This window comes from Pan paniscus, chromosome 13 (genome assembly GCF_029289425.2).
Source record: "Pan paniscus chromosome 13, NHGRI_mPanPan1-v2.0_pri, whole genome shotgun sequence".
NCBI classification, from domain to species: Eukaryota; Metazoa; Chordata; class Mammalia; order Primates; family Hominidae; genus Pan; species Pan paniscus.
Window position 1 is genome coordinate 140,336,639 of NC_073262.2, and position 21,450 is coordinate 140,358,088.

The 21,450-nt window shown below is 45.0% G+C and overlaps 1 protein-coding gene across 31 annotated transcripts in view; it reads left to right on the top strand.

Moving 5' to 3' along the window:
• LRRFIP1 (LRR binding FLII interacting protein 1) overlaps positions 1–21,450 on the top strand; it is a 156,977-nt gene that overhangs the window by 80,413 nt on the left and 55,114 nt on the right. For 25 of the 31 annotated variants that reach the window (XM_055109264.1, XM_063595337.1, XM_063595338.1 and 22 more), the window contains exons 2-6: positions 4,494–4,580; positions 10,205–10,222; positions 13,738–13,785; positions 15,499–15,543; positions 16,739–16,789. In XM_055109264.1, the coding sequence (XP_054965239.1) occupies positions 4,494–4,580; positions 10,205–10,222; positions 13,738–13,785; positions 15,499–15,543; positions 16,739–16,789 (249 nt within the window). The remainder of the gene's footprint in view (positions 1–4,493; positions 4,581–10,204; positions 10,223–13,737; positions 13,786–15,498; positions 15,544–16,738; positions 16,790–21,450) is intronic. The other 6 variants (XM_008965680.5, XM_008965677.5, XM_008965675.4 and 3 more) reach the window with 1 other exon arrangement.

Below are 21,450 nucleotides of genomic sequence, written 5' to 3' on the forward strand. Positions count from 1 at the left end.
CCCTGTCAGGGCTGCTGTGCCATTCTTCGCAGTGCCTCTGTTTGGGGAAGAATTTTGTCGAAACTCTGCAGATGTTCTTTTTTTTTGTTTTGTTTTTTGTTTTTTGTTTTTTTTTTTTTTTTTTTTCAAGGCAGTCTCTTGCTCTGTTGCCCAGGCTGGAGTGCAGTGGCGCAATCTTGGCTCTCCGCAACCTCCACCTCCCAGGTTCACGTAATTCTTCTGCCTCAGCCTCCCGAGTAGCTGGGATTACAGGCGCCCACCACCACACCCAGCTAATTTTTTGTATTTTTAGTAGAGACAGGGTTTCACCATGTTGGCCAGGCTGGTCTCAATCTCCCGACCTCAGGTGATCCGCCCACCTCGGTCCCCCAAAGTGCTGGGATTACAGGTGTGAACCACCGCGCCTGGCCAACTCTACGGATTTTCTTTCAGGCATCTTAAGCGAGTGGCAAGAGTTATTCTGTGGCTAAGTGTGTAGTTTTGTGTTCGTGAAGATGGTCATGCATAGGTTTTGTGCCAGTTTAAATGCTGGCTCATATATTTGTTGGTGTTGAGTTAGGCAGATTCCAAGAATTGCCTGTAAACTAAGTTGCCACTTCCAGTATTGCCAGCACTTTGTTTTCCACATATGAGTCATGTGAGGATCGTAAGGGGGGTAGATGTTCTAGAAGGCGGGGGTTGCAAGGATTTGGAATTGTATTCAGTGACAAATGGACTTCTTTCTGAATTCTAATGTAAGGTGGAGATCGCCATAGTTGACCTGTCTTGGAGGTGGGCTTGCGTGTGTCCCCATGAGGAATTGATGCCCTAACATGATTCATCCATGGGGTTCCTTTATCAACCCAAGCCCATGTGCCTCCCAGCAAAGGTCATTGTTTTTTAGTCTTTAAATGTCATTATCCCCAAGTGAGGGACAGGGTAGACCTATTAGGCTGAAGGTGGGCCATGATGGGAACCTTTTCCTGGGTGGAGGGCAGACCCCCGAGAGCAGTGGGGTCTGACAGGGCATTGTTTTGGAGGCCCGCAAGTCTGGAGCAGGTGCAATACTGCACGCTCAGGCAGGCGAGCTCTGCAAGGACCTTTGGCCAGACCCAAGCAGAGCTAAGCTGGAATAGGGTGGGGAACTGAGCAGGCAGGCGGGGAAGTGGGTGGGCGTGCAGGTGCCTGGAACCCCACTCAGCTCACAGAGATACTCGCCCTGTGAGAGCAGGAGTCACCTCAGACCTCCTCTCCTTCTGTTATCTGCTAGTGTGTAATAAATATCCACAATTCAGCGGCTTAGAATAACACACAGTTATGATCTCACAGTTTCTGTGGTCAGGAGTCTGGGCACATTGGCCAAGCGCAGTGGCTCATGCTGGTAATCCCAGCACTTTGGGAGGCTGAGGCAGGTGAGTGGCATGAACCCAGGAATTCGAGACCAGCCTGGGCAACACGGCAAAACCTTGTCTCTACAAAAAATACAAAAATTAGCTGGGTGTGGCGGCACCTGCCCCATAGTGCCAGCTACTCGGGAGGCCGAGGTGGGAGAATCACTTGAACCTGGGAGGCAGAGGTTACAGTGAGCTGTGATCACGCCACTGCACTCCAGCCTGGGCGACAGAGGGAGACCCTGTCTCAAAAAAAAAAAGAGCCTGGACTCAGCCTCTCTGGGTCCTGTGCTCAGGTCTCACGAGGCTGCAACCAAGGGGTCGGCCAGTCTGGGGTCTTTCTGGAGTTCAGGCCCCTCTTCTGAGCCACATGTTTGTTGGAAGAATTCAGTTCCTTGTGGTTGTAGGACTGTGGTCACTGTTCCTGCTGGCGTCAGTCAGCCAGGGGCTGCTCTCAGCTCATCGAGGCCCCCTCCCACTGGGCAGCTTGCTTTCTCAAAGCCAGCAAGGACACTGACTTCTAGACCCTCTTTTAAAGGGCTTGCCTGATTAGGGCAGGCCCATAGGATAATCTGTCTTTTGAGCAAGGCAGTCAACTGACGAAGGATTTTAATTATTTTTTTAATACTTTTTGCCATGTAATACAGCCTAATTACAGTGGTGTCATCCATTATGTCCATGGTCCCACACACTCAGTGGGAGAGGGGTATGCAGGGCAGGTACACTAGTGGTGGGAGTCTTGGGGACCAACCCAGAATTCCACGTTCCCATACAGTGGGAGAGGGGTATGCAGGGCGTGTACACCAGAGTCTTGGGGACCAACCCAGAATTCGGCCGACTGCAGTTGTCTCTCCCTCTGTTCCCTTCTGGTGGCCCTTCTTTCCCCCAACCCTTTCCTCTTTCTTACATCTCACCCCTCTGCTCCTCTTCTTCTTCCTGCATGGCCTCCCTTCTCTTTTCCCGGCCCCTCCTCTCTGTTCCTCCGCCCCCCAACCCCCAAGCTGGTGGGCTATGGCTGCTATGAAACCTCATACCTGCTTCTGTACTGACTTAGAAACTGAGCCAATGGCACAGAGCTACCTGCCTTACCAGGAAGGGCTGCACTTGGCGTGGCCTTGGTCACTTTGCTGGCCCATTGGTAGGGCTGTAGGACATCACTCTAATGCCTTTCCTTCTCTGTCTCCTCCCTCTTTGCTTTTGTGTAGACCCAAGAGTCCTTTCTTTTGTTTGAGACAGGGTCTCACTCTGTCACCCAGGCTGGAGTGCAGTGGCACAATCACAGCTCACTACAGCCTCAACTTCCCAGGCTCCAGTGATCCTCCCACCTCAGCCTCCCAAGTAGCTGGGACCACAGGTGTGTGCTACCACACCTGGCTAGTTTTTGTATTGTTGGTAGACACAGGGTTTTACCATGTTACCTGGGCTGGTCTCGAACTCTTGACCTCAAGAGATCCTACCTGCCACCGCCTCCCAAAGTGCTGGGATTCCAGGCCTGAGCCACCATGCCTAGCCTGGCCCCAAGAGGCCCTTCACAACATGTAATATGGTCTTGGAAATTGAAAATGGCAACAAGGTATCAAAATCCTGATGCAGTTGTGATTTTTGACACCCCTTGATTTGAAAGACATGGGGTGGGTTGATAAAGGAGCCAAGCGAAAAGAACAAATTCCTCATGAGGACACAAGCCAGGCAACCTCAAGACGACAGATCAAGTGTGGCCAGTTTGCAACTTAGATTAAAACTGAGAAAGAAGGTACATCTGTAATATAGTGTAAGTCTAGGATGGGAGAGATGGACGTCCCTGTCAGGACCGCCCCCATGCCAGGAGCTTGCTGGCCACCTCGGAAGTCCCATTTTAATATTATCTAGGAGCCGGTTGTGGTGGTGCAAACCTGTAGTCCCAGCTACTCAGGAGGCTGAGGCAGGGGGGTTGCTAGAGCTCAGGGGTTCCTGGCTGCAGTGAGCTGTGATCACACCTGTGAATATACACACTGCACTTCAGCCTGGGCAACAGAACAAGACCCCATCCCCAAAGGAAAAAGAAAAAAAAAAAAAAGGAAGAAAAAAAGGAAAAGATTATGCAAGATGTCTGAAAACTGTTTATAGAACCACTGGTGGAAGGATTACAGACGTATTCTCAAAAACCACTTCAGTAGAAAGAGGGTGGGGTTTGTTTGATACCAGAAAACCTGCATTCAGTAACACTTACGCCATCGAGCTTACTGGGCTGTGGTATCACATGAAGCAGTGAATACGCATGCAGTTTGTAAAATGACTTGTAAGTTGTTTGTAGAAACAGTTCAGATGCCAGGCTCGATAGCATCATGTCCATTCCTGCTCAAACATTTGAAACGTTCTCACGGAGCAGAATGTGGCAGAACAGCTACAAGCTGAAAAATACTTATATGGAGGCTGATTTTTTAGTGCAAGGAAGGACTCCAACAGCTAGAACCATTCTGCTATGATCTTCATTGTGTTGGGAAAAGGTGGACTCCCAGCATGGCTGTGTTTTAAGGGGAAGCTGAGGGTGCGTGTGTGCTGAGAAGTGACTGGACAGGAGTTCGCTGGGATTACAGTCCCAGCTCCACGCCAGCCAGCCCTATGACCTCAAATGGGTCTGGCAGCTTCTCCAGGCCTTCGCTTTCTGCTCTGTAAAGCGAGGGGTTGAACTGGAAACCTGGAGTAGCATCCAGCTGTTAACAGTCCGCTCCATGCATCTGTCAGAGTTCCAGAAGGAGGCTGACTGCCCAGCCCTGCCACCTACAGGCTGTGTGACCTCAGGCAAGTTACTTACCCTCTCTGTGCCTTCGTTCCCTCATATTTAAACTGGGGATGGTAACAGTCTCGGCCTAATGAGGCTGTTGCAAGGAATACATGGCATCATATCCATAAAGCTCTTAGAATATTCCTGCCTAGCATGTGGTAAGGGCTTGATAAATGGTAGCAGTTCTTATAACTATTTCTATTGCTCCTGACCACCCTTTTACTCTATGAATCTGGAATTTATTGCTGTATATCTGTTAAACTCTGAACAAGATTTTCTTTCCGCATCATCACTGCTGACCCTGTACTGGGAAGGGGCCCGCTGCTCTGTCCTCTAATAAGATGTCCTGTCCGTTTCAGGCGGAGGCCCGGCTCGCTGCAAAACGGGCGGCCCGCGCGGAGGCTCGCGAGATCCGCATGAAGGAGCTGGAGCGGCAGCAGAAGGAGGTAACGCTTGGGGCTCCTTGTTGGGTCTTGTCACAGTGATTTGCGTGCTGGGCCCAGGGTGCAAGTGCAGGCACCTGTTGCTGCAGACGCACCTGGCTGTCTCACGTTGCTCACGGTCAGAGTGCGTTTGCGCCTGTGACTTCTGCACAAGGTCAGGCCAGGAGTGCGCATAGCACGGATACCAGGCGTGCCTGCTCAGACCTGCTGGCTCCTGAGAGGGGCTTAGAAGCCTCTTGCCTGCGAAGATCGTCGTTTCTAGCTGCGAGGAGCCAAAATGTTCAGGGTCTGAGCTTTAAGGTCTAACTGTTGTACTAGAATCTAGATCCTCTGGATTAAAGTGGAAAAGAAGAACGGATTAATGAGTTTTTAAACTGGCCAAATTGTTTTATTTAAAAATATGTCCCCCGTGGTTTGTACAGTGTTGATCACACACGGGTTCCAGGTTTCAGGATATCTAGAGCCCGTGTGTGATAGAGAGACGGGAATGAACACATGGATGAAACAGCCAGGGAAGAAATTCCTCCCTAGGAAAATGGCTAGCAATGTGTTGACACACCTGCTGAAGCCATTTGCAAGTTATTTTCATCATCTTGAGCTGGAGCTAGGAGTCATTTCTGACAGCATAAGGGTTCTTTAACTCACAGTTATGGTGTGACTTTTTCTGTGACCTCAGAGACATAGAAGCTGAGACCCCATTCAGTCCATGTTCTCCCGTGGGCCATGCCCTGTGGGGCCAAGGGACCATCCACACTGAGCCCACCCCCAAGAGCTTTTCTTCTTAAGAAGATGTGAATTTATTTTGTTAGACAGAAGTAACCAGCTGCCTTCCCCAGGGTTGATTTTCATACACAGGTTCTTGTTTGGCTTACATAGCCAAATTTAAAAAGGCGAGCCAGTGTTTAAAACCAGTGAGATTTCGGATAAAAATCTGAATTTCCAGATTCTCTTATGGTGGTTGTAGATTCCGCCACATTCCCAGCAAAGACCAAGCTGGCCACATACCCTGCAGGGTCGGGGCCCTGCCACAGGTCTAATGTGCTCATTGCCCTCCGCTGCTAGGAGTTTGCCGCTCCATGTAGAAACCTGCATGCAGAGGCTAGGCAGTGTCACCGAGCCCTGGAACCATCCTGCACACTCAAGCTCTGGTATCCATAGTGGTGCCAGAGGCCACTAGAAGGAATAGTGCTTTTATTCTGAACTGGTTTTTAAATATGTATATGTATAATTTTTTTTTTTTTTTGAGATCAAGTCTTGCTCTATCGCCCAGGCTGGAGTACAGTGACATGATCTCTACTCACTGCAACCTCCACCTCCCAGATTCAAGCGATTATCATGCCTCAGCCTCCCAAGTAGCTGGGATTATAGGTGCGCACCACCATGCCTGGCTAATTTTTGTATTTTTAATAGAGACGGGGTTTCACCATGTTGGCCAGACTGGTCTGAAACTCCTGATCTCAAGTGATCCTTCCGCCTTGACCTCCTGGCCTCCCAAAATGCTAGGATTACAGGCATGAGCCACCACACCTGGCTTAAATATATGTATTTTAAATGACAAAATCTCGGTGCTTTTTCACACTGCCCAGTATCAGTGTCTCTGTAGAATGTGTCTGTTCATACAGACACATTTAGATAAAAACGTATTGATTGTATCCTTTTTTTTTTTCTTTTTTTGAGACAGAATCTTGCTTTGTCGCCCAGGCTGGAGCGCAGTGGCATGATCTTGGCTCACTGCAACCTCCCTCTCCTGGGTTCAAGCGATTCTCCTGCCTCAGCCTCCTGAGTAGCTGGGACTACAGGTACCCGCCACCATGCCCGGCTAATTTTTTTGTCATTTTTAGTAGAGATGGGGTTTCACCGTGTTAGCCAGGATGGTCTCCAACTCCTGACCTCGGGTGATTCCCCCGTTTCAGCCTCCCAAAGTGTTGGGACTACAGGTGTTAGCCATCACACCGGCCCCATATTAGAATTGATTTAAATATATACATATTGATATAAGATATAACCAGTTAGAATTGATTTAAACATATACATATTGATATAAGCAGCTTGTTACAAAGTTGTTGGGCAAAAGTTCTTGATTTAAAAATAACTAAGATGAATTAAGGCAAGCAGTCATCGATTTGAATGGCCCCCTTTAAAAGCAAAGCATCCCTTTATTCCTTTGATTGAAAGGAAGCCCTTTTCTGTTGCATTTTAATTGTGCAGTTTAGGAACCATCTGTTGCTGGACTCCCACGTCTCTGTTGTAATATTCCCAGCCACACAAAAAGAAAAATAAAAAATAAGCCAGCGTGGTGGCATGCACCTGTAGTCCCAGCTACTCAGGACACTGAGGCAGGAGCATTGCTTGAGCCCAGGAGCCTGAAGCAATGATCGGGCCATGATTGTCCCTGTGTGTAGCCACTGCACTCCAGCTGGGGCAACATAATGAGACCCCTATCTCTTTCAAAAAGTCAAAAAATAAAAAGTAGTTGCTACTCCAGATGGGAAACCAAGTCTTGGGCATTTAATTTTAGTATCATAAAAAAGGGGTGCCGGGCAGCCCTCACTGATGCTTCTGATGAGCACAGGCCTTGCAGAGAACATCTGATGAAATCGGGAAGTCTGATGTAAAACGCCATGGTTTGCCTTCTTCAGCATGAGTACAGATGTCATTTGCTTAGTAGATGGCATTCACATTTTGAAATTCTTCTCCCTACAGCATGGTTTTATCATAAAAATATTTCAGGGGGTCACAGGGGTCAAAATATCTCATCCTGTTGCAAATTCGGTGGAACATCCGCCACTGAGAGTGGTGGTTTAGGTCTGTGCTCTCGGACAGCAGGGACCGGAGGAGGGGGTGGTGTCCCTTGCAGGCAGCACCTTTGGCCAACGTCACCTTTTGCACGGTCCTCTGTGGATCTGCAGTCTCGGCTTCCTCATCACCGATGCCTGCACTTCTTCCCTCACGACCGTGGCTTGCGGCTGTGACACAGGGCGGGCGTCGTGGGCGCAGCTGTGGACTCCTGCCTGGGGTGGTCACAGACCAGGAGCCAGAGCCACCCAAATTTACCAGGTTGTGGAATGAGAGCCTGGGAAGGTGGGGGACATGTCAGGAGGGGCAGAGAAATGCACGTGGCCAAGATGGTGAGTGAGGACACCGAGTGAAGCAGCTCTACCGGGGGGTGGGGAAGCCACTCTTTGTGGCAGCAGAGGATGGACATGGCAGACAGGAAGCTGCCCTGGGAGACGAGAGCCAGACGAGGAAGGGCCAGCCCAGTCAGCCCAGCGCAGCACGCGTTCCTAACGGCGGCAACGGTGCCTTCATGAATTTGGGGTCTTTGCAAGGCGGCAGCATTCCTGTTTAAAGTTTATGTCTGCTTCTTCAAAAGAGGGATCGAAAGATCTTAAATAAGATAGATGTGTATTTCGTGACTAGTCAGAGAAGCCTGGGGCGGGGGACATCCCAGAGCTCCTGCTGTGTGGCAGAGCTGGGCTTGGTGCTGTCACCTACCATTGGTGACGGGCATCTTCCCAAACTTTACAGGTGAGGAAAACAGGCCTTAGGGAGATACACAGCTTTCCCCAAATCCAAGAAAATAGCCAAGCCAAGATTCAAATCGGATTTGACCAGATACAAAGCCTGTGGTCTTCCTAGCACACCCCTCTGTCTCGAAATCAGTTCTGTAGCCAACAATAAAAACAAGAGTGGAGGATGGAGTGAATCCGTGGACCATGGGGTTGAAGTTCGTGTTGAGGATGCTGGCACGCACAGCAAAGGGGGAAACAGAATGATCCACATAATCCTAGTCACTTTCCAAGTGGAAGCATGCCTTGAAAAATAAAGTTCTCCTTGGTGTGGAATTTGAGGCACAGGAATATGAAACATAAAATATACAATTTTCTTAGAATTTTCTATAAATACAGAATGAGTAGCTTTCACCTAGCTGTGCTTTTGTGTGACCCAAAGGGTGGGGCAGAGGCCAGGAGGAATGTACTCGTGTGTGCGCACGCATTTGTGTGTGTGCGTGTGCATGTGTGTGTGCACGTGTGTGCATGTGCGCTCACACACGTGAGCATCTGTGTATGCATCCAGAGGGAAGAGTGAGTCGAGCTAGTGGGGTCTGAGCTTGCACGTCTTCGGGCCGTGCCTGGAGGATTTGGGAAGGTGCACTGACGACACCTCCCTCACGCTCTTCTTTGCATATCACATCTCTGGGCCTGGCTATTATTAGAACCAGCTAACACAATTTGAGGTTATACAATCTGGTAGCTTGGGGCACTGGCATTTTAAGTTGTTGATTAAGGGGAAATGAATACGTTTTGGAAGACCAGTGTTTAAAGGGTAGGGTTGATACTTTGGTGTAAAAATTGAGAAACCTGATCCCTGTTTTCATCTGGGTCACAAGCCATCCCACCTGCATGCAGGCGTTTCTGAGCAGGCTCAGGGTTTTCTTGAGGGGGCCGCTCTGAGAACACCGAGAAGGGCAGGAAGCTGACCGGGGTTGGTATCCCCCAAGGGAAGCATGGAGCATGTACAGAGAGGGGAGGTGGCGAGGAGACACCAGTGTTGGGGGCAGCCCTGTCCCCACAGCGTTATCAGACTCCAGGCCAGCTCTAGCCCACCCTCAGCTCTCTTTCTTGAATGGTTCTTTTCAGCACACAGACGGCGAGAACCCACTACAGCTTACTCTAGCCGCGTTCCGGGGTCTGTTTAAAAGGATATGAGCTCTTTTTTAATGGATTTGTTAGGGGAGAATAATGTACATATTCTTGGGAAATTCAAGTGAACCTTGAACTTCTTAGGGAGAGCCTACACTGATAGAAGAAAATGGTGATCGTTTCTCTTTTCTTGCTGCTGACTTGGTAAACATTTTTCTTAGAGATGCTTTGTTTCTTACAGTCATATTGTTGGATATAGTCACATGTGTTCCCCCATATAAGACTAGAAATGCCAACTTCTTGGTCTCGCAGTTTTGGCAGTGCCTTCAATAATGCCTGATATGACAAATGTCTTAATGAATGAATGAATGAATGAAAATGAGTAGCTATCTCAGTTTTATCTAGTGATTACTACAAAATTAAAAGAAACCTCTGAAGCAAACGAATATGTCAATGTATGATAATAATCTCTTTTAGGAATATTTCTGTTATATTCTAATGATCACTCCATGTAGCTGGAATTTTCCTGTTATTCTGTGTGTGTCTGTGTGAATCAGAACATCAAAGCCTCTTTCTTCATTATTTGTGAATTTGACCAGTTAACTTTCCAACTAAGTTTCTGCACTTTTTGGTTAAACTTTTATTACTGCAAAAAGAAATGCTGAATTAAAGATGAAGGAAGTACTTTTTCTCATTGATGGCAATAGGTTATACAGACTTCTGTATTAGAATAATAGCAGTATTTTTGGTAAGATTCGTGTGGCTATGCCCCTATTTCCCCAATGTATCTAAAATGAAATGTAAAGTAAGTGATAAAATTACAAACTCTTGTCAGTGGGACCTCACCTGTTTTCTTATTCACATTTTACTGTATTCGTTGTGGCTTGATTCATATGTCTAGTTACTTACAGAACCTTTCATTCTGATGTTACTGCTTCTTTAATTGGATTTTACATTTCTTTTTTCTTTTGTCCTTCTCTATAGATCTATCAGGTCCAAAAGGTAGGCTCTTCTTTCTTTATTTTCTAACTTGCATGTACTGTTTTTTCCTTGCCAAGGGCCTGGTCACCTTTCAGAAATAACACCTTGCACTGAAGATACATAGAAGTTCTTACTGTTTATTTTACTACTTTGTGTATGAATTTGTTTGAACAAGAATGCCTGGATCCTCATCTTGCCCCCACTCAAAGCAACAGTCAGACACATTTCTGTGTACTGAATGCTTTTGTCATCTGCATTTTCCTCAAGAAATGTAAAAATTGTTTCTTTGAGAAGAAAAGTAATTCTAAGGCAAAATTATATTTCAGAATGTGGATAGCCTTCTGAAATTATGTATGGAAAGAAAAAGATGATTTTATTAGAAAACTTAAAAAATTCCATACAAATTACCACACATTGAGTTAAAAATCTGAGTAAAAGGACAGTGGTGATATAAAATGAACCTGCCATTCATCCCTAATGCTCAGAGATCATAAAATAACGTGCCTCTCTGTTTCCTAGTATTTTGTAGAAGCAGCTGAGGTTTAGAAGTAAATACACTGGGCAGGCCAGATACAGAAAATAAAGACAAGCAAGTCAGTGATTCAAGATCTAGCAAAAATGAAGTCAGAAGTGAGCGAGTTCCTTGAGAATTTATAGAATTTGTATACACGGGAGTCTTTCCCATAAATGAATTTAGTTTGATACTTAAAACATCTGTGATAGTTTCCTTTTATAAATTTAGTTTCTAGACAACAACTGTATTTTTCTCTTAGAGCAGATGAGAAAATCAGAATAAGATCACTTAATTTCGGAGGTTAGAGCACACAGGCCTCGGAATGCACGGGCAGTAAATTTAAGAGCCTGTTGTGTTGGATTCCTGTGCTGGCCATGATGACGAATCGCCTTCCCTGCCGGAGCCTTGCACTCTGCATAGCTGCTGTCCCGAAGAGTGCAAAGAAATTTGTTAAGTAGATGCCAGAATCTCTTGTGCTTGACTAGTGTTTCCAGGGCCCAAGTGTAGAAGTGGATATTGCAGCTGGCGTTCCTGGTCGTCCTCAGAGAGCCTCGGGAAGAACTGGACAGGTGCAAGGCCAGGCGGGGAGCCCTCCCTGTAACTGACAGCAGGACGCTCTCATCCAAAACCTGGAAGAGGGGCTCTATCTGGTCGTTTCCACTTGCATTCATGCCTTTCTTGTGCTAGGTCACATTATTTTCTTTTTACTAACGTGCCAGGGATACATTGTGAGAACTTTGTGAGAATGTGAATTTGTGTAGAATGTGAAGCTAGAAGGAGCCCCGGAAATCTGCAGTGGAGGAGCAGAGGCACAGTTTTGTAGTAAAGGTGTGCCCAGGGAAGGGAAGGCTTTCCTCATTGCTGAGATGTCTGGGGAGGAGAGGAGGCGGCGATTGCGCCTCCGGCCCAGCCAGCTGCTTTGCGGAACAGTTACTCTGGAATCAAAGCTATTTCTGAAAGTAGCGCGGCTCCTGCTTCCCTCCGCATGGCTTCCGGCTCATGGTAGTGATTGACATTTGAAATGTTTGCCCTTTCTGGACTTTGCTGTGCTAGTGCTGCTGGCTAACCCAGGAACTACTAGTTAATTGCACTTGCTGCTGGCTAACCCAGGAACTACTAGTTAATTGCACTTGCTGTTACTAGGGGCGTTCTCTCCCCAGGAATGACATGGAAATGCAGTTACAGTAGCCACCTGTAAGACCACCCATGAACGAGGTGAAAGATTTTCAGAACTGGTCCTTTGTCATGAAAAGAGCAAGTTAGAGTGTGCAGATATAATGGGCAAAAAGAAATCTATGAAAACAGAAAAACTGACAGTACAAATTTCTTTTGGAATTTAAATAATTTTGTTGTGAATTTATATAGCCCCCATCCTTCTAAAAACATATTTTGCTTCCCTCTTTCTAGTTAAGCCAAAAAATAAGGGAAGAGTGATGGCATCATATTTTACTTGTGAAAAATCTGGAACTTGGCAGGTGCTAACATTAATTGAATGCAAAATAGCTTTAAGCTGATGCATTTCCCTGACATTGAAGTTAAAACATGACTTTGGGATATGTTTGTTTTTATTTCCTTTCTGAATTTATATTCCAAGGGAATAACCTACAGAAAAAGATATGGCTCATGTCCTTTTTGTCTTTTTTGTCCTTTTTGTACTCATGTCTTTTTTGTATTATTGAATTTTTAAAAGTATTGTTAAATTCTCCCTCCTAATTTCTGCTCTTCCAATTTTCTACTTACTGTCACCTCTAAGAGAAAGAGATAAGACCGTCTGAAAACTGCTTATTTTTAAATCTGGCCACCCTTCGAAATGAAACAAAACCAAACATAGCAACAGCATGTTTTTGGTTATTGTAAAACAATTTCAAAAATGGTCTTGTATTTCTAGCACCTGATTTTTTCTCTTGATTATAAGATTTTAATGTATGAAGAGAAAACTCACATCTGTGTTATAATGATACGGAAGTTTGCTTAGTTGTTTCTTGATTTTCTTACTGGAAATTAAATAAAAAGGAGAGAAGCAAAACTCCATTATTTGGGCCCATGACCTGGCTTCCCACCTACCTTTGGGATTCCCCGATTGAGTGGCAGCAGTAGCCGTTCTGAATCTGCTTTTCTCATTTTAACTTGGACTACTGAACAAGATAAAAACATGGAAGTATAAGCTAAAGCAAGCTTGTCCAACCTGCGGGCCACATGCAGCCCAGAATGGCTATGAATGCAGCTGAACACAAATCGTAAACTCTTTTAAAACATTATGAAATTTTTTTTGCAATTTTTTTTTTTTTTTTTAGCTCATCAGCTATCGTTAGTGTAGTTTATGTGTGGCCCAAGACACTTCTTCCAGTGTGGTCCAAGGAAGCCAAAAGATTGGACACCCCTGAGCTAACGTCACCTCCAGACATATATAACTTGTGGGTCTGCATATTTTTCTTCTGTACAAAGACCTCTTGTGTAGGTGGCAGTCATCTCTCCATCCCTGCTACAAAGACATCAAAGTCTATGAATTCTCACAGGCCTAGACTCAGCATAGACATCAGGCAGCTAGAACAAGCGTCAGCATGCAGTTTCTCCCCTTCTCCTCTCAGTTTCCCTGAGGTCCCAACACCGGAATGGCTCTGAGCTTCTGCTTCTCTTCGATGGTGTTTTATTCCTTCATCGCGTTTGCTTTGAAGGCATGAGCAGCCTGTTGGAGGGGGCGTGAAGGCTGCTGGGCCGGCTTTACTGTCCTGCTCTCCCCCGAGGCCCTTCACCTGGGGAAGCTTCGTCCTGGGCTCTCTTGCTTTGCCGGGATGGGGTGGGCTGGGAGGATCTCTCTTCACAGCTCACAGCCTGCATGACTTCACGGGTGGCTGTCCCTGTGGAGAAGCCAGGCCTGGTGCTGACTGCTTTGCCTTGGCGTGTTACCTTCACCACACGGCTGGATGGCGGTTTGGAAATGCATGTCAGAACAGTGCCTTAGACAACTGCCTTTTTAAGAAATTTCACTTCTTGCCTAATTTTCTTTCCCTTCTGTCTATAGAAATATTATGGGCTGGATACAAAATGGGGCGACATCGAGCAGTGGATGGTAGGCCTTGAATATAATTTTGTTTTTACTCTTCCCTCCCCACTTGAATACAGTGTTGAGACTTAAATGGTTTATAATGTAATTCTTACGCAGTTTAACTATGTAGATAGATTCCTATTGCACCATAATTTAATACTGAGAGATATTCTTCCGGGGATTTCTGCATCTGGTCTCTGTTTACATCCCCAAATGCAGCCTGCTTAGAAACAGTCCTGGTCTTGCCTGTTCAGTAGCCACTGACTGCTGATGTCTCCTGGCCAGCAGTTTGGGGAGGTCTCCACTACGACAGCCGCCCTGATCTCCTCGAGCACAGGGCTCTCCACCAGGACTCGGGCTGGGCATGCGCCCCTGGCTTGAGAACTTTCCAGAGAACATTCCCATTGGCTTCGCAGCTCACCAGGCTCTGGTTGGAACCTGAGGGGTACGTTATGCTCCATTTCCTTCACTCATGATTACGGCCAGCTGCCCCGTCACCCTCATTTAGACTTTAGCTGCATTTGCTGTTGGGTTCTCTCTTCATCTTGTCCGCTGTGCCTGCCGAAACCACTGGTCTTTGGTAAGAAAATTCCTTTACCTTCTCCACCTGCTTCCTAGAACAGCCCCTCTGCCTTCCTGTGGATGGAGAGCTAGCCCGCCCCTGATGATACTCCTGTCCTTCTGGCTTTCTCAGGAAGCAGCGGCACCCACATAGGGAGGCTGCGGAAGGGGCACAATCTGTGTGCTTTCCACTGGTCCCGAGAGAGCGTGGCCTGGCCCTTCTCGTTAGTTCCTCTACCCGAGTCCTTCTACCTCTTGCTGTCCCTTTTGCTTTATTGCCTGGCCTCGTGGACTTCATCACATGCTTTTAGCATTTGAGAACCTGGCCAGGATGGAAATGTCCTATTAAATGTTCCTTATACATAAAATGATCTGAGGAAAATCCAAAATTATTTCCTAACATCTTACGTACTGGGTATAAAAGAGGTTCGCTCTTCAAATATACAGAGCACACACTTACTCTATTGAAAATATGATTACATTCAGCCTAGGCAAACCATCATTTCAGGCTTACATGACATAAATGTATTTTTGTTAAATCTTAAGACATTTCTGTCCACAGGCACGGTGATATAAGAAAGAGAAAAAAAGAAAAGAAATATTTAAAAAATCTTTACACATTCTTTGAAGTTGTATCATTGTTTTATATACCACTGAGAAAGAAAAAATGCTAATTATAACTGAGCAACTTGGATTATAAGATACATCCCCAGCTTCAGAGATGTCCAAGTGTGAAAAACCGTGTGTGTCTTAGAATCCACAATACATAGTAGAAAGAGTGACATCCTTTTCGGATATTGTGTGGAAATGATTTATCTTCTGATTCCCGAAGAGAGTAAGGTTCTGAAAGTAAGGGGAAAAGCAGATTGATTTAAATGGATCAGATGATAGAGGTTAGAAAAAAATTAAGACCCAGCTTCTGCCCCAAACACTGTTTTTACAACAAAAATGAAGTATGCAAATTATTTTTGTGCTTAAGAACCTCCCACCCCAGAAAAAAACATTTTTACCCACTGGTTTAATTAAAGCCTTTAAATGAAGGCAAAGAAAACATTTATTTGACATTTAGATCAGAGCTGCTGTATTATGTTGCAGTGGGACTACCTAAGCTTTTTTAAAGCACTTTTCCTGTGTCCATCTGTCTCTAACCTTTTCATACTGTTTCTTCATTGTTAGGAAGACAGTGAGCGCTACTCTCGTAGATCCAGAAGAAACACATCGGTTAGTACCGTGTTCATTCATTACTTGGGCAGTTTGATTGAATTCTAATTTATGCTTGCAGTGGCTGAAGTATATATAATATATACAATCTCTTAATGATGATATCATCTCTTAAAGAAATTAACTAATACTGTTAATGATAGAATACTGATATTATTACCTAAATAAAGACTATGAACTTAGCTTTTAGCATTTTGACCTAAATTTGATAAGGAGAGTGTGTTTGAGAAATTTTTCAGTATTAATATATTCATGACAGCTGTAGTGCTTTTTGTGCCATTGAATACCCATAAATAATTTGCATAGTAATATACACCAATGCTGTGTATTTATATTACCCGTGAGATAGAGAATACTACTTGGATGAAATTACTTTTTTTTTTTTTTTTTTGAGACAGAGTCTTGCTTTGTCACCCTGGCTAGAGTGCAGTGGTGCGGTTTTGGCTCACTGCAACCTCCACCTCCCAGGTTCAACAATTCTCGTGTCTCAGCCTCCCAAGTAGCTGGGACTACAGGCACCTGCCGCCACACCTGACTAATTTTTGTATTTTTGGTAGAGACGGAGTTTCCCTATGTTGCCCAATCCGGTCTCGAACTCCTGGGCTCAAGTGATCTGCCCACCTCGGCCTCCCAAAGTGCTGGGATTACAGACATGAGCCATCGTGCCTGGCCCTGAAATTACTTTTTTTTTGAGACGGTGTCTTGCTCTATTGCCCAGGCTGGAGTGTAGTGGTGCAGTCTTGGCTCACTGCAACGTCTGCCTCGTGGGTCCAAGTGATTCTCATGCCTCAGCCTCCTGAGTACCTGGGATTACAGGCACGTGCCATGACACCCGGCTAATTTTTGTATTTTTTATAGAGACAGAGTTTCGCCTTGTTGGCCAGGCTGGTCTCAAACTCCTGACCTCAAGTGATCTGCCTGCCTCGGCCTCCCAAAATGCTGGGATTACAGGCATGACACCACACCTGGCCCTGAAATTACTTTAAATCCATATTGCCCATAAGTAGACAGAGTTCCACAAAGCCCATGCTGTGGAGGACCTAGACTGGTGTCCCCTGAGATGTCCAGGGGCGGCTGGCCCCCCCACTGCTGTGGGTTGGGGTCAGTTCCCAGCATCCCCCTGAAACTTGGGCACTGGTTCTTCATGTATGTTGTATGATTCCTTCACGGTTGTTCTCGTCCTTTCTTTTAATAGGCTTCTGATGAAGACGAGCGCATGTCAGTGGGTAGTCGTGGAAGCCTGAGGGTCAGTAACCAGAATGATGGAGTTTGCATGGCACAGTTTCTGGTCCAAGCCCTTTACTTTCTCATCCCCGCATTCTGATTTCTTCTTCATTATCCCCGTGGTCTGATAGTCAATATTTAACCGATGAGATGCTTACTTAAAATCAAATCAATGGGGGATGTTTCTTTGTTGCTGTAGAGAGATGATTAATATGCATAGGCCGTTGGTTGTTTCTTTCTCCCGAGATGAAGTCATCTTTTTTTCAATACTTATCCACATCACAAAGCTCCCAAGCCTTGATTAGCACAGTCGTCTCAGCACATTGGTGTTCCACAGGAATGCAAAGGCGCATGTGCCCTTTAGTAAGTCTGTATCCACTGACACCCATGCTCCTGGTAAAATCGGAACCTCTATTAAAGTAGCTGTAAGTTAATTATTATTGAGCAATGTTTTGGCATAGCCTCTATAGACTGCCTGCTGAAAACCTGGACCAGGACTGGATCCGTAAGGTCTGCCTTCAGCCGCTTTTCCTTGTATCAGTTATAATTAGATCTCTTCACCACTGATAGGCTTAATGGTTAATCAACACAAATATGGACTTTTCCTTAAACATTCCAGAAACCTTAATAATTATACTTGAAAAAAGTGTGAGTTTGGGGGGAAGTAAAATAGAAAAACTATGTTTTGCTCAGTGCTTTAAATCAGTGAATTAACCTGAGCATGTCAGTTTCTTTTACTGCAGGATTGAAATTACATCTCACCGCTAGTAATAAATAAATCTCAAAGCAGCCACTCGCTTTATTAATCCTTAGGGACCACATAGAGCTGAAGGCTTGTTTCTCTTCACTGTGGCAATTAAATCCTATTACTCCTTGACTTCTTATACATGCACTGAGTGTGCGTGTAATTTGGCCCTTCCCAATGATAAAATGCAGAGGTGAAACACGGTTGCTGTGCTGTGAAGCCACTCTGTCCTTGTCACTGTCCTTGCAGTGCCAAAAGCAGATCCGTAGTGATTTTGCCAAAAAACTGTGGTTCAAATGTGAGGCCCCGTGAGGGCTTCCTTGCTGTTTGAAACCTTCTCCTGAGACGTAGCCTCAGAGATGCCGTTGTAACCGTTACCTCGGGACCCTCTGACCACTCACCCCAGAAGAGGGAAGATTTATGGATCCAAAATAGAATAAATGCAAAGCTCAATTGACAAAGTCTGTAGACAAGGCCTAGACATCACAGCTGTTGAGCAGGCCCAGGAGAAGCTTGAGTCCTTGAACCCAGTGAAGAAAATGCTGTTTCAGGGATGAGGGGGAGTGACCGAGAGAGGAGGAAACTCAGACTTAGCGGTATAGAGGATGTCAGTCACTTTGGCAGGAGAACTTTTCACGGAAATATTGAGGGCAAAACCTGGTTAATATGGGTTCAAGAGAGAATAGGAGGAGAGAGGCACAGAATCCCAAACTCTCTCTCTCAAAATGCATCATTTTCAGAGCCACGCCCTCCTGAAATTGTAGGCAAGATGTGTGCACTTACATTTTCCTGGGAAAAGAATGTTCAGTTTCTTCAGATTCTCAGAGGGTCTCCTGACCCTGAAGAGTTGAAAACCATTGCAATATGAACGAGTATTGTGGTGTTATGTAACAGCATTCACTTCATTTTCAATGATTTTTAACCAGAAATAAGTCGCATCTTTCTGCTGGACACCACTCTTTGCCGAGATATCAAGTATATTTGTTTTAAGAGCTGAAATTTCCTGTAGGATGTTCACCATTAGGACAGTACATAAGATGGGGGGGGAAGTGGGTGGGATTTTCATTTTCAGCCACACGACACTTTCCCGTCAGGTACTTGATCTGAAGAAATATATTCCTCAGAACTTAAGAACTTGGATCCTGGAGATGAGAGTCAAACCTCCTAATGTTTATAGGCACCAAACAAGCCCAGAGTGGTGAAGAGGCCTGCGTGGGGTCACAGTTCTTAGGAACAAGGCCAGTGCCTGCTGCTCAGGGCCCTGGTGGGCTGCGTGCCCTCCGTGCGCTGGGTGCCCTGGGCTCTGTGCTTGCCCCTTTGTACCACCGAACAGGGCACTCCTCAGAGTGAGGACTCGCATCTCACTCTGTTTCTATGCAGGGCCAGTTTCTACTGTTTTTATGTATTTTAATATTATGAACTTTTTACATTGTTGATTCTAAGATCGTATCTTTTATTTATTGACTCTGAAAACACAGGCCTTCTTCATTTAACTAGAAAAGATGATAAACCCTAAAAAAGGTGGGGAGGTGATTTATACTATTCTGGAATTTGTATGGATGCCTCCTCAGAAAGTCTAGATTTTGGATTTTCTAGAATTTCTAGATTTTAGATTTTCTGGAAAATCTAGATTTTTAATTTTCCTTTTTGAAAATTGATGACAGTGCATCTGTTGACCTTTGCCCTTTTGTAACTAAAATGGATTATGTAGAAGAGGAAATAAGATTTATCAAACTGTTTCAGACTTTGTGAATTATAGCAGCCTTTGCCATGGAAGTTTATTGAGTGCTACTGGATTCTGTGGTAGCTACCATTCTGACATTCTTTTTGTAAATACATATTAGATCCTAGAAATTATGGAAAAATGCATTTTTGTTAAGATTTTAAAGATTGCTTGTATTTATGTTTTACTTAGCATTTAAATTTACTTTTGGCAACTCTCTTTGCTGTTGTTTTTTTTTTCTGCCATCTTTCTTCTGACAGTCGCAGCCTGACTTGGAGTATGGGGGTCCTTACGCCTGGGTGAGATGGTCGGATATACTTTGCTGTGTGACCTTAACTGTGTGGTGTGACCATAATAACCTGTGGTATTTCCACGAATCTCATGGGTGCTTTGTCTCCAGTTTTTGCCTGGGGGGCTATGAGGCCAGGAGGGCAGGCTTACCCTGCAGAGTGAGCAGTCTTCCTCCTGGGGCCTCCAGGGTGCAGCCCTGATCCTGCCGGAGGGGAGGAGCCCAGGCATCTGTGCATGAACACTCCCTCACCAGATGGCCTTTGAGCACCAGCTGTTTGCCACGCCTTGTGTTAGCAGCTGTGCATACCAAGATGAAAAAGATAGTGTCTGCCTTCAAGGAACTCAAATCAGATCAAGAATTCCCAAAGCCTCTACATTTCCTTTAAAAGATTAAATGTAAAGCCATTTTACCTAATGAAAAATCCATTATTTTCCAATCTATATCCATTCAAATTAAATGTACAATCTGACTTTTTTTTTTTGCCGGAAAGTATTCTTTGAGAAAACCCCTAACTTCCAGTAACAAAAACTGAGGCTTTAGACATAAACTCAGAATTACTTCTTATATGTCTCTGACAGTTTCTGTGCCTTATGCTTTCTAAAAGTCTGTCAGTGTTATACTTCAAGGAAGAAAAAGTTCTCAGAAAGCACAGCTCAGCATTAAAGTGATTCGATACTGAAGTTATTGTAGCATATTATGTACCATTTCACCTGAAGGACTTTACCTAAAAGCATTTTGTGCTTCATTTGCTCCAGTGCATTTCAAAATTATTTAGTAAATTCTTGTTTTAAAAATGTATTTTTGTGTTTGCAATTATAGTGAATCAATAGTAGCATACATCTGCATAGCATATTTGGTGCCCTGAGCCTCCTGTGGGGCGGCTGTTCTGCTCTTAACAGATACAAGAGCAGAGGCTGGAGTGAGTAGCTTGGGAGTCAGGACAGGGGAAAGCACAAAGACAGGGCGTTAGATTCAGAAAGCGCTCTTCACAGAGTATCTGTTACTTACCTACAGAGCACTGCAAGTTGCTCTGGCAGGTGAGGGCATTTCTGTGACACTGTAACTCCAGCAACTCTCCTGTTCTTTAAGGAATTCCATGTGTTAGCAACATATTTCTAGATTATTGCTCTTTTTATGTTAAATTCAAAGTAAATTTTGTTTAAGAGCTAGCCCCCAGTGGGATAAATGTATATGTTAGCAATGGTCAGGAACACATTTTGGATTTTTTTTTTCGGTCTTAATTCTTTTTTAAAATTCAATAGAATGCATCAGGGATCGAACTCAAGAGTTTTGACGTCACCTTCCTTGTTTCCTTTTCCATCTCTAATGCCCTTTACATGTGCTCTGTCTTTTGACTCATGTAGAAAAGACATCTAACATTATTCATCCAAAAAGTTGGCAGTGGACTTTTGCGTGGTCCCATGGGAAGGTCACAGATGCTTTGATAACACTGCGTGGTAGCCATTAGCATTCGGACTAGTCACAAGTTACCGTTTTCATAGGGCATTTACCCTTGTATCTTATTTATCCTGTATTAGAACATACTAACTTATGTGTGTCCTCTTTATTTTATTCTCTCTTATGGCAGTGTTTCTGGAGAGCTTGTTAGAATGCATGTTCCTGAGCCCTTTCTGTAGGTATCCTGATTCCCTAGGCAGCGGCCCATGCTTGTGGGAAGCATGCCAGCTGACCAGGAAGCAGGTGTGACACCCAGCCTGGGAGCATGGAACCAGCAAAGTGAACAAGCCTGTGTACCACTTAAAGCCACACAGTACAATAGAGCGAAGCTTGTTGAACATCAGAGACCCAACTTAAGATGAAGTTAATATGCTGTCTATGGACTTTTTGTTCTAATATTGTTCAGTTAACTGTCAATGCCCCTTGCCCTCTTATGCCACGTAAAAAGAGCCCCACCCATCTAAA